Source organism: Aspergillus melleus (genome assembly GCF_016097325.1).
Source record: "Aspergillus melleus strain CBS 546.65 chromosome Unknown contig2, whole genome shotgun sequence".
Lineage (NCBI taxonomy): Eukaryota > Fungi > Ascomycota > Eurotiomycetes > Eurotiales > Aspergillaceae > Aspergillus > Aspergillus melleus.
The window spans coordinates 2,093,969-2,106,632 of NW_025763371.1; the positions used below are offsets into that span (position 1 = coordinate 2,093,969).

General features: G+C 53.5%; 5 protein-coding genes across 5 annotated transcripts; 2 read left to right on the top strand and 3 right to left on the bottom strand.

The window, feature by feature from the left end:
- Positions 1–492: 492 nt before the first annotated feature.
- LDX57_003511 (PI-PLC domain-containing protein) lies at positions 493–2,291 on the top strand. The gene is made up of 3 exons (XM_046085160.1): positions 493–1,172; positions 1,246–1,845; positions 1,918–2,291. Exons 1-3 carry the CDS (start codon positions 632–634, stop codon positions 2,133–2,135), a joined length of 1,359 nt encoding a protein of 452 aa, XP_045941123.1. The 5' UTR covers positions 493–631; the 3' UTR covers positions 2,136–2,291.
- A 248-nt stretch (positions 2,292–2,539) lies between these two features.
- Positions 2,540–3,170, bottom strand: LDX57_003512 (uncharacterized protein; the record flags this gene model as incomplete). The annotated part of the gene is made up of 2 exons (XM_046085161.1): positions 2,540–2,751; positions 3,023–3,170. 2 exons carry the CDS (start codon positions 3,168–3,170, stop codon positions 2,540–2,542), a joined length of 360 nt encoding a protein of 119 aa, XP_045941124.1.
- A 2,150-nt stretch (positions 3,171–5,320) lies between these two features.
- Positions 5,321–6,193, top strand: ARD1 (peptide alpha-N-acetyltransferase complex A subunit ARD1; the record flags this gene model as incomplete). The annotated part of the gene is made up of 2 exons (XM_046085162.1): positions 5,321–5,690; positions 5,820–6,193. The coding sequence occupies 2 exons, from the start codon at positions 5,321–5,323 to the stop codon at positions 6,191–6,193; spliced, it is 744 nt and encodes a 247-aa protein (XP_045941125.1).
- Positions 6,194–6,694: 501 nt separating this feature from the next.
- Positions 6,695–8,854, bottom strand: LDX57_003514 (uncharacterized protein; the record flags this gene model as incomplete). Its single annotated transcript, XM_046085163.1, has 1 exon — positions 6,695–8,854. One exon carries the CDS (start codon positions 8,852–8,854, stop codon positions 6,695–6,697), a length of 2,160 nt encoding a protein of 719 aa, XP_045941126.1.
- A 703-nt stretch (positions 8,855–9,557) lies between these two features.
- Positions 9,558–12,402, bottom strand: CEX1 (COPI-interacting protein CEX1; the record flags this gene model as incomplete). The annotated part of the gene is made up of 9 exons (XM_046085164.1): positions 9,558–10,332; positions 10,399–10,571; positions 10,630–10,833; positions 10,886–11,180; positions 11,230–11,603; positions 11,660–11,806; positions 11,886–11,996; positions 12,054–12,191; positions 12,280–12,402. 9 exons carry the CDS (start codon positions 12,400–12,402, stop codon positions 9,558–9,560), a joined length of 2,340 nt encoding a protein of 779 aa, XP_045941127.1.
- Positions 12,403–12,664: the final 262 nt, after the last annotated feature.

Sequence of the window (12,664 nt, forward strand, 5' to 3'; positions counted from 1 at the left end):
ACCCAGAGCAAAGCTGCAAAACAATAAAAAAAAACGATCCCTGAAACCAGGAGAAAGTGGCAACGATCGTCACGCATCGTTCGTGTTGTTAGGAATATCTATTCCTGGCCGAGCAATTCATCGACCCGATTGACAGATCGGAGGAAAATGATTGACTGAATGTCTCAGACGGAGCCGGTCTGGAAGTACGACGACCGGCGTGCCCCTGCCGTTATTGGCTCCGACTCACCGGGCCCAACGTCATGCCGGCAGCAAGTGGGTCCCTGTTTTGCCGGCTGCCTGGCCTGGACCGCCCGATGATTGGCCGACCGGGGAGTGGGGTGCGCCGCCACAGACGCAGTTCCATGCGGGCTGCCGATCGGGTGGGACAGGGATCCGGGATGACTCAGCTTTGATACGCCGTACGGTGTACATCATAATACGGTCAGGCAAAAATACGACATTCCATTTAAGGCATTTGTGGCGGCGGCCCTTCTTCCTCTTCCTCCTTCTGTCTCTCTTTCGCTCCCTTGGTGGGATCTTCATTCCTAGATCACATTTTATCATATCTATCTTAAAATCTATATAGAAATCTCCCCTCCCGACCGACTGATCTCCCATTCTGCCCGTGACTTGGTCTCCCCCCCCCACCATGCGGTTAGTTTCCCTACTACCGCTGCTGGCAGTCGTACTGGCTGCCAGTGATAGCGAGACCTCGTCCGACACCAAAACCACCCTCACCAACACCAAGAACATCCTCACTCTGGACGGTACTATCACGGCTCCCATCAGCGATGCCGGCACACGCACTGGTCATTACCTCTCATACACCTCCACCAAGACTCTGGCCACCGGTCATGGCGGCATGGTGGGCTCGACGGCCCTCAGCGGTTCCGAGTCCGCCGTGACGACCGCCTCGCACACCGGCAATGCCACTCACACGACGCCCTCTGAGACCATGACCCGGCTCGTGGGCAATAACACCTCTAATGCGACGCACACCGGTCCGACCTCGTCCTCGACCCCCGTCGTCAACACCCAGCCCTGCAATGGCTACGCCGAGTTCTGCGCGCGCAACTACTCCAACATCACCATGGTGGCAGCCCACAACAGTCCGTTCGTGAAACTAGGGAATGTCGCGGCGAATCAGGCCTTGGATGTCGAGGCTCAATTGAACGATGGAATCCGCATGCGTATGCTTTTGTCCTTGTGTCCCTTTCGCTATGCTCCAACTCGACTAACCTCCCACCCTTTTCGCTTGAACAGTGCAATTCCAAACCCACGTCGTCAACAACACCGTGAAACTCTGCCACACCAGCTGCGACCTGCTGGACATGGGTCTGCTGGAAACCTACCTCAACACCGTCGCACGCTGGATGAAGAGCCATCCGTATGACGTGGTCACGATCCTGATTGGGAACTACGACTACGCTCTACCCGGCAACTTCACCGAACCCATCCGCAAATCCGGCCTGCTGGACCTGGCCTACACGCCACCCAAGATCCCCATGGGTCTGCACGACTGGCCCACGCTGTCCACCATGATCCTGTCGGGCAAGCGCGCCGTCCTGTTCATGGACTACATGGCCAACCAGACTGCGTACCCCTGGTTGATGGACGAGTTTTCGCAGATGTGGGAGACGCCGTTCTCGCCGACGGATCGCAATTTCCCCTGCACGGTGCAGCGCCCGCCCGGTCTGCATCCGCCCGACATTCGCAATCGCATGTACCTGGCCAACCACAACCTCAACCTGGAACTGAACTTTGCCAATCTGAATCTGTTAATTCCCAACACGGCCCAGCTGAACCAGACGAACGCCGCGGAAGGGTTTGGCAGTTTGGGCTGGATGGCCAGTAACTGTACCAGTATGTTAACCTTGCTCTTGGTTTAAAGACGTCTACACAAGAAATGACCACTGACACATTTATCAAAAACAGGGGACCACGCCCGACCTCCCAACTTCCTCCTAGTCGACTACTACAATTACGGCCCGGTGAACGGGTCCGTCTTCGAAGTCGCCGCCGACATGAACAACGTCACGTACAATGGCAAATGCTGCGGTGCGACGTCGTCCGGGACGAGTTTCGCGCCGCACGGCATGGCGATGTCGGTGGTGCTGATTGCAGGCGTGCAGTATTTGATTTCGATATTCTAATAGCCCTTCTAGATTGTTTTCCCCTTCTTCCTATATATAGATATCTATCCTTGTGATTATGAGATACGACTGTGCGAATTTTACAATTCTGTGGTGTTGTAGATTATGATATCATCATACATTATCAATTTAAATTGCCTTTTCCAACATTTGCATGACTTAGTCTAGTTCAAAATACGACTTGTATTTCATTGTCGATCGATCGTGCGTGCAGTTCAAACGATTCGATAAGTCATGCATGATATATCATATCAAACTACCTACTCCGGACCCAATTACAACAACCAAGTGACAATATCAATCAAGACAGACATGAACCCTCACCCCCAAACAAAAAAAAGAAGAAGAAAACAACCCCCTATACTCCCGTCCCCGAAAATCTCTTACGTATCGAAGAAATAGAATCACACCTCCTCCTGACTCTGGCCCTCAGTCGCGCAAGAATCCCCATTCAGCGGCTGCGCGCACCCCGCGAAACAAAACTCCCTTAAAGACACCGCGCCCTGGTCATCGTCGCATCGGAAGAGGGCGTCGGTTGGCCGTCCCAGCGCGGCGAACTTGTAGGGGGAATTTGGGGAGGCGAGGACTTTGGTTCGGAGTTCGTCTGGGGAATAGTCTTTTTTTTTCAGCGTTAGTATTGTTTTGTTCCTGATTTTAGTGTTCAGGACGTTCAAGTTAATCAGTCAGGGAGCTGAGTGTGGGTTGGTAGGTTATGGGGTTAGGGTAAAAGGGGGTTTTCCAATGTGGTTTATTTTTATTTTCATTTTTCAGATAGAAAAGGTAAAGAGGCATTTGTGTTTAGAGAAAATAGGTCCTCAAAATCTGATAGACATGACAGGGGCTGCTCCATAGTCGTACACAGACAGTAGTTCAATACATATACGTACCGTGGTATTGCTGCAGAGTCGATCCACAATAGGAGAGGCCCTGTCTGCAGGGCTCGGTGAAGGCACAGACGCCTGAGATGGAGACGGAGATTAAGGAGAGCGAGAGGAGGGTCTCGGTCAGGGGAAGGGGTAGAAGTTTCAATTGCATGATGGTGAGACTGGGACCGGCGGGCGAGTGGATCTGATAGTCGGGTTTATCGTTTACCGTTTGACTAGTTGTTGCTGCCCGAGGATAAGGCGATTATCCAGATATAGATAGACAAAAGTGGAGCAGAAGGATTAGGGTCAGAACTTATTTGGTGAAAAGGAAGTTAAGGGACTGGACGTCGGAGTGTAAATTTGGGTGCTCTATATACTGCTCCCATGCTCTGGGGATAGAAAATAAAGATCGTCAGGTGAGATTAATGAACAGCACATCGATATAAATTGAGGAATGTACGGAGTATATCTGATTGGTCCCAGATGAGAAGAATGAAGGCCCGGACCGTCCGAAACAGGTTTTGTTTTTCATGTTTACATAGAATGTGTGCTGCGGTTTTGAGAATGTGTGTTTGTTTGGTTTATACGCAAGGGTTATTGGGTCGAATGTTAGGATCTAGACTCGGAATGGGTGTTGGACAGCTTAGCTGTTCGGAAAGACTGGAGAGGTCCAGCATATCACCGACGCGGAAACGTTTTCCTTTGTGTTATTCATTCGGCAAAGCTGGATTAGACTGCACGGAGGAGTGGATATGCAAAGCTTAGGTAGAGGTTATTGTAGAGGCCTCTACAACAAGAAACCGGACCTTCTTCAAATTCATCAAGAAGAGAAGAAAACAGTCAAAACCATCACAGACTGATTGATTAATGTAGTGCCCAACAGAGAGACTTTCATGCAACTCATTGAAGATTCCTCGATGTTACCTTCCTTCGTCGTCGCTGAGATGGAATGCGTGAGATTGAGTAGGCAGTGCAATGTGTTACAATGCATATACCCTCCACATGGAATGGATTGCATTTGATATGAGCGCCAGGATTGGTTTTTAGACCATGCACATCTTTAATGCTCCGTACCATTTGACTCTCTATGAGGAATGTCTGTAGGGGACAGTGCACTGCACGACTGACTCGCGAACCTTATTGTTAACTCGGCTTGCCACAATGGGGGGATGGTATTTCCCCATTCATCCATTGGATGAAGGACAGACTCTGGAATTCCTGCTTTCCTTCGGACTTTTTGTTTCCTTCCTGGTGACTCGATCAGGCGACCGGCGAGTCCTTCGTATACAGTATGTGCATCATTCCAAATGTTGGTCAGCCTCAAAGACATTCAGATGGGTTAGATAGGTTTTACTGGTCATAATCAGCGAGCTGTGGCATGGAAGACTACAATGATTGCGACTTGCAACAGTGTTGTTACAAAGCGAAGCATGGTCATATCCACTTACCGTATCAAGTGAGACGGGAGTCTGTGATGGGCGACAGGCTGAGTATCGGCTGACCAGGTCGATGTGGACATTCCACTCTGCTACTATGATTGATGACTGGATGACTGACTGCACGAACGTAAAGTTGGGTGGGTGGATGGAAGGAAGGAAGGAAGGAAGAATTTTAGGGGTGAGTCGTATGGGAGAGATATCCCTCGGTAGCGTATACAAGACAACATGGTAGGTTGCATTTCCACAGAGAAGGTACGAACAACAATCGGGGCCGGAGCGAGACAGCTTGGGTTTCTCTGTCCTGTCCAAGATCTCAATGCCTAAGTGGTAATTCGGCAATCTTCATATTCGCCAAATCATGAATTTATGATACAATAACTAGGATCTATAGAAGGCTCTGAACCAGGGCCCAGTGAAAGCCCTCTAATATATAGAATTAAAACACAGCACAAGCCATAGCAGGCAGATTCTAGCCTGCGGCAAGTATGCAGCATTGGACGGTTGATCTTTGTGCCCATTCACGGGGCCAATCACAGGGAACTGGGCATAAGGATAATTGTACGAGATGAGTGTCTAACCAAATACATGGAACTCTATCTTTCGAATCAAGCGCCGAACTGGAGGACTGAATTGACCCAAACGAAGGTCGCAGGATATACTCTGGAGCGACTGGAATAGGGCACTTCCAAAAGCGGACTAGCGCGCGCACCTGACGGGATCGGCGACTCGAAGCACTGACGCTGCACCACCACCGCCTGAACACACTCTCTCTGTCTCTCTCCAATCCAATTCAATTCCCCCCCCACCCCTCTACCTTCTCAAGAGAAATCACCTCACCATTCTTGGGGAACATCCACCGAGAGATCACCCATCCGCCAAAATGGTCGACATCGTCCCCCTATCCTCCTACCCCTCGTACATCGACCTCCTCCCCTCCATCCAAACCTGCAACATCACCAACCTGCCCGAGAACTACTTCCTGAAATACTACCTCTATCATGCCCTGACCTGGCCCCAACTGAGCTTCGTCGCCGTCGTGCGTCCCAAGAACGGCTACTCGAAGCGCGCCGGCCACGGCGCCGGCGCTGCGGCCGGCTCCGGAGAGGCCTACCCTAAGGTGGTGGGGTACGTGTTGGCGAAGATGGAGGAGGAGCCGACGGATGGGATGCAGCATGGGCATATTACCAGCTTGAGTGTCATGAGGACGCATCGGAGATTGGGTATTGCGGAGAGATTGATGAGGATGAGTCGTATGTTCCCCCACCACTACCAGCACCACGCACTCTCTATGTTTGATTTTTCTTTCTTCTCCCTCCCCCATTTTCTGATCTCGGGTCTGTTCTTCACGGGAACATGGACGGCTAATTGATATCTCATAGAACGCGCCATGGCCGAATCGCACCGCGCCCACTACGTCTCCCTGCACGTCCGTGTCTCCAACAACGCCGCGCTCCGCCTGTACCGCGACACGCTGGGCTTCCAGGTCGAGAATGTCGAGAGCAAGTACTACGCCGACGGGGAGGACGCGTACGCGATGCGCATGGACCTGACGAATATGTGGATGGACTGGAAGGAGGTCGAGCGCCAGGATCGGTTGCGTCATCAGAGTGACGAGAAGGATGCGGACGAGGGCGACGCGGTCGGTGAGGTTGGCACCGAGAAGGAGAAGGAGAGGATGGTCAAGGTGAAGGTTGGTCGGGGTCTCGGTGTGGGTGATTTGGTTGAGAAGAATGAGTCGCAACCTCAATCTTAAAAGGAAAAGATGAAAAGAATTCTCACTCCCTCACTCTCTCCCCGCTACACCTTCAACTATGTCTCTTTCACGAAATCATGAAATGATCTATAGACGGACGGTCTGGAATGGATGGATTTTGTATAAACGTCTCTAGACAGGATATGTGAAAAGATATGAAGAAGGGAAAAGAACCAGATGTCAAAAGTCATAACCTCATAAACCCATTGATCGCCAGTATCCTCAATGCGATTTTAAAAACCCAATGACACGAAGGGGGGAAAAAAAGAAGTGAAAAGCTTTCGTCCCAACCCAAGCAGCCCAGGCAAGATGGCGGGCAAATATTAACCAAGCATAATACAAAGAAATCAAGTCGCTCTCCACGCAATCCTCACGCGCAATCAAAATACACCGCTGGTGTTTGGTCATTATTATCATATCCGTAAGAGAAAAATCTCTAGGAATCTATGGTCGATCGGTCCTGGCTTGTCTTGGACGTGCCGCAACATCAGGCTTAGCTTTTCATGAGCTAGGATTGCTCTTATCTGACGGTTTCTCCGCATCGTCCTGTTTCTTATCCGTGCCTTTCGGGTCCGATTTGCTGGCGGACAGTTCTGATTTACCAATATGCGTCTGGTGGTTACTGCGTCGGGACGATACCGAGCTCGGAGTGCTGATGGAGCTGATCTCGCTGACTTCCGACACGAGCGACCGGGTCGGTGACGGGCAAAATGATTGGACCGTAGAGCGACTCTCTCGGTTGGTGTGGTCCAGCTCTAGGTTCTGCAGGCGCTGCTCGAGGGGCGGCTCGGACGGAGGAGTTTCGACCTGTCGATTCCGCTGTTCCTGCCGTACTCGATTGCGCTTGAGTCGTCGTTGCTCGCGGTGCTCGTCCCTGGCACGACGTAGCACGTCCCGGAACGCCTTCCGGGTTGCCTTCGTCTCCTCCTTCAGCGCGCGTTTCTCCGCCCAGCTGCGTTGATGTTGTTGTGGCGATTCCCAACGTCCCCAGCCGCCGCGACCGTAGCCCTGCTGCGCTTGCTGGCCCCAGCCATTGCGCCAATGGCCCCGTCCTGCCTGGCGCGTCTGGCGGCGCGAGTCCTGGAGAAGGGTAAGTTGCCGGCGAAGACCGACGGCGGCTTCGTAGAGATCCCGATCGTGGTGATCGTCGAGGGAAAGAAGCTGCGCCCTGACCGTCGCTAGGTCAGACGAACTCAGCTCCGAGGTGGTCGATAGGGAATCGATCGATGTCAATGACGAATCCGACGAGGTTGAGCAAGTAGAGGCCCGTCGAGGCCGCTGAGGAAGAGCAGGCGCGGCGACAGGCTCGGCCGGACTGCTAACGGTGCTGTAAGGATAAGGATAGGCGTTGGGGTAGTACGCAGCCTGCGAGCGAGGATCTGTGGCAGCCCACTCACCGCCAGCGCCACGAGGCCGATGGACCATACTACCGTTGAACTGATTATTCGTCTTCTGGCCCGAGAAGCCTGCTTGTTCTTCGATCCAACGGCCGTGAGCCATGGCCTGCTCTTCAACCTGTCTGCCGTAATGCTGGGCATGGGCACTGATCTGATCCCCGTACTGCTGGGCCTGTTCCGTAATACGTTCGCCATACTTTTGCGCCTGGGACGCCAGCGAGGCAAACCACCCAAACGGCCCGCCTTTGGAACCGGAGTCCTGCGGCATGGGGGCATAGGGCCGGGCGTTATAGCCCCACTGGTATTGCTGCTGATAAGGCAACGGAGGCTGCGGCGGAGGATAAGGATAGGCGTTAGGAGGTTGAGGGGCGGGAGGATTGAGGTAGGGCGGTGCACCGTAAGGGCTATACGGAGCCTGATGCATTGGCGGATTCGGATAGTTGTAGAGGGGCGTCGGAGGATAGTGTTGACCAGTCTGCAACGACGCAGGCTGTTGCCTCACGGCGGCTGGCGGCAAGCTAGGCCGGGCGAGGCGGCTGCGACCGGCCTCGGGGGCTTGGACCATCCGGTTTTCTTGCGACACTCTCGTAGCTGCGGGATAGCATCTGGGACACAGGGGCGACGGAGGGGCGTTTTGAGGATCGGTCACGTAGGCAAACACGATGCGGGTTGCCCGAGGCTCGAAAAAGTATTGGTTCCATTCGGTAATCACCGCCGAAACTCGCATCCTCCGCTGTTCATCTGTCTCCTGTGGTCGATCCTTGCGATCTCGCTGGATCTCGGCCCTCACTTGGCGCGGTAGCTGGCCAGATGCTGATGCCAGTCCCAGATGCGGGGGGAACAAATACCGGAGGAACATGTCCCAGTCCTGCTGGGTGAGGTCCTCCGGTCGCGCTCCCCAGCAACGGGGGCGACGGGGGAAGTCCTTCGACTGACTTCGAGGGTATATCGTTATCTGATGTTCTTGGACCGATCTCCTATCGTCGGAGGTGGGGGGTGGCCGGTCGACGAAGTAGGCGGCGGCGGAGGTGAAGTGGACGGGTAATAGCGGAGAGCGAGTTGTCAGCGCCAGTACGGAACTGGAGCCATCACTCGATGCGGTATCTGAGAGGGGGGCGTCTCCCCCGCGAAGCCGGAGGAGGACGCGATTCACCTCGGCGGAAGCGGCGGCATTGCGATCGCTGGGGCTGTTTCTGTTGGCCGACGAACTCAACGGGTCGACGGCGGAGTAAGGCGGCGGAGGAGCCTCCTCCTCGGGCTCCATTGCGGGAAGCGGTCGATGACGAGAAAGGCGTGGGGAATGGCAGGTGGTTCAGTGCGAGGCGATAAGAATGACGGGCGACTTTTGTCAACGGTCATCCATCGCGCATGAAATGACTGGATCGTATGCAGGCGGTTCCCCCCGGAGCAAGACGCACCAACGCAGCTGGCTGACGCGGGAGGAAGGCAGCAAGATTATGTCGAAGGTTCTCGGTAGTACAGCTGCTTCGGTCTCCACTCTGACGTCGATCAAAGAACATGCACGAGCGACACCCAAGATGGCATCGACAATGATGATACAGGAGGGTGGTGGTTGGGTGAGAGTTGGAGGGGGACGACGACGGGGAAGAAAGAGAGAAGAGGGAGAGGGAGCGAGAAAGAGGGAAAGTTGGGGACGACTGTCGATGATCACGGGGCAAACCGCCCCCTGATTGGCTGCGGCCGTCGATAAGGCGCAACGCCCTTTTTCAGCCCTATTTTGGGGGAGGAGGTACTGGCCGGGTACCTCCTCGTCCCTAGCGCTGACCACTCCGCGGTAGGTACTAGAGAAGTATCTATCTATGTCGCTTTCTCTATCATTATTGGAATTATGTACGCCAATTCTTCTCCCCGACTCCCTGCCCTGGTCCAGAAGTGGATCACTAGGTAACAAAAAAAAGACAACAAAAGAAAAGAAATGACAGGTTGGATTGATTCCAAGGTAGTTCTTAATCCCAAGCATCGCCCCAATCATCATCCACTTCCTCGTCCTTCGGTTTGGTGTCGATTTTCTTTGCAGGAGCCGCGGTAACGATCTTCGGTTTACTGGAATTGCTCCGACTGGCCGTGCGGGAAACCGACGTGTTCGATGTTGTCTTGTTTAGACCCTTTGGTAATGGCTTTTTCGTCTTGGACTGCGCAGCAAGCCAGCCGGCAAAGTCCGGCTCTCCCCCGTCATCGTAAGGCACAGGTGCTGATTTGGGCGCCGCCGGGGCGAAGCTGGTTGACGAGGCCGTGGTCGTCGCAGGACTAAACGGATTGTCATCTTTCGATTGTCCCTGGTCATCCTCGTCGTCGTCCATCGCACCCCAAGCATCATAGACTTCATCCGGTTCGTCCTCCTCTTGAGTGATCGGGACCGGTTGCTCCGAGAGAGATCGATTTAATGGCTGAGCTGCGGGTCGCAAGGTCTCCTTCGCCAAAGGAGATGGCTTGGTGACACGAGGGACAGATGCGGGACGAGCGGGTTCAGCCTCCGCCGGTTTGGCCCCGTTCGCTGTGGGTTGAATCTCGCCGTTGGCCGTCGTGATCTTATTTGTGAAGGAAGAAATGGCCCATCCAGCCCAGGATTTGTCATTTGACGTTCCAATACGAGCGGCATCTTTGGTGGTGTCGGGGCTGGACGACGACGGCGGCAGTACCGTGTCGGCCATATTGCTACCAACCTTCCGAATGCGCTGCAGGTAGAGATCGAATGTCTTGTTCGCCTGATCTCGAACAAATCTACGGATTCATCATGTGAGAAGATGACGCGCAGGGGATGGTAGGGAATGAACGTGGGGAACATACTTTTCTTTATCTAGAAGGGAAGGACACAGGGCAGGAAGAACTTTGCCTGCGCAGTCCTCGTCGGTGAAGAATTCGATCGTTGCACCTAAGGCGAGCAAACCGGCATTGCGCGCATGGACGAAGGGATCCCGAAGAGACCTAGTGAAGGCAGCGATAAGGACCTTGCTCCTCGACTGTAAAGTCCAGTTAGCATCGCGTTACCGGTGGGCGTAGTTGAAGGCGTTTACTTACACCTTGGCCTAGGTTCTTGGCGATTTTGCCAAGGCAGATGGTAGTATTAGTACGGATGCCGGGCTGGTCGTCGTTGGCAGTCCGAGCTAGGAATTTCAGCAGCTCGCCATTAATAGTCCGATCACTGAGCTTGACAATAATCACTAATACAGCTTTGACGGTCTGCTCTCGGACTACCGGCGCAATGTCGGTGAATCCAGAGGTCTAAGGAGTTATTAGCGAAGGGCTGACGATGGGTAGTTCAACTAGAACACACCATTTGCGGGAAGATCTTGTCGTTGACGATCTTCTGAGGGAGATTATCAATCATCAATGGCAAATTATCCAGGAGACACACTCGCAGTGCTCGATCGGGATTCCCAAACAGTCGAACGATGACGGGCGTCAGCTTGGAGTTGTACTCGTCCTGAGACAGCTTCGCCCCAATCTTCAGCAGCGCACTCAAGACTTTCGGGCCGCCACCGCCGAATTCGACCGATTTTAATAGCTCCGGAAGCACCTTCATCTTGAAGAAGTCCTCGGGGAAATCATCGGACAGGTTGTCCAGTTCACTGCCACGATCAGTAACCATGCAATCGGCCAACAGGGACGATCACATACTTGATAAATTCCTCCCGTTCCGCCTCCGTCTTCAGTCCCAGGCTCTCTATATCATCGGTCAATCTAATCAACGGAGTCTGGAAGAAACCGCCGGTCTTCTTTCCTTGTTCGACAAAATGCGCCGGGCTGAGTCGTAACTTCGGATTGGCTGTACACAGTCGCTTGTAGCTTTGATGCATGGTCGGCGGAATGTTCGTCGTTTTACCCACTTGATCCCCTCCGGTAAAGTTGCCATTGTATACCTCGTATATTAGAATGCCTAGTCCGTAGGCATCGATCGCCGTTAGCGGGTGACGTTTGATGATATCCCATCCACCCTTGACGACCTCCGGAGGTGTATAGCGAGCCGCATCAGGTACGAGACTTCCGTATGTCTGGATAAGAGTCAGTGAAACCGCACCGCAACAAGCCCCCTGAGCAGTAAACGCACATATATAACCGCTTCTTCGTCATTCATGGAGCTCAAGACATCGAAACCGCCCAGTTTCCACTCGCCACTTTCGCTAGCATACACGGACGACGCTCTCACGACACCGTGGACAGACGCAGCATCCTCGTTGATAAACTTTAGGGTAGTCTATGTTCGAATCCAGTTCAGTCAGCCAGAAAAATCGTCACGAGATCACACCGATGAGGGAACGAAATCATAAACCTACCGCCACGGTATGCAATCCCCATTTGGAGATTTCCTCACTCAGGCTCCTGCGCTTGACATGCCAGGATAGCGGGACCACACGTTCGGTCACGATGTATATATTCGACTCTGTCTAGATTGTGTAAGCCATGGGTTGCCGGTCCACAGCAACTTTCCCCGGATCCCGTACCTCGATAGTATCCAGAACCTTGATAACGCCCGGGTGCCGTAACGTCCGCGATTTTCGCACCGCATTCTTGGCCAGGGGCAGACGAGACTTGTTGGCGGCGATGTCGAAGGTGAAGATGCTGCATGACGAACCGTCCTCCTGCACCGCGCAAAGACCAGATCATCGCATTAGCCCCGTTTCATGTGCAAGTCCCGAGATTGCAATTAAACAAGGAAGATCCGCGTACCCGTTTGGTGGCATTATGAAGGGTCCATATCGAATCCGAAATGTCGACTCTGTCACCGAGCGAATAGGGGAACGAGCTACCCTTGGCGATGGCGGACGCGACGGCGGATTTGAGGAAGTCCATGGCGCTGGAGAGAGTATATTCGGCGGTGCCGAACGGGGGCGATCGAGGGTTAAAGGGGAAGATATAGCAGCGGGAGAATAAGAGAAAGCGATGGGACAAACACGGGCCAGTTAAGACACGAAAAAAGCCGGGAGAAACGATCCGCCCCCAAGAGTCGCCGCGGATGGGCACGAAAGAAGGACAGACGGAGGTCTTCAAGGTCTCTCGGAGTTCTCGAGTCTCCTTGTCGCCGTGCAAGTGGTACCCCGCCCCCAATCCGGTT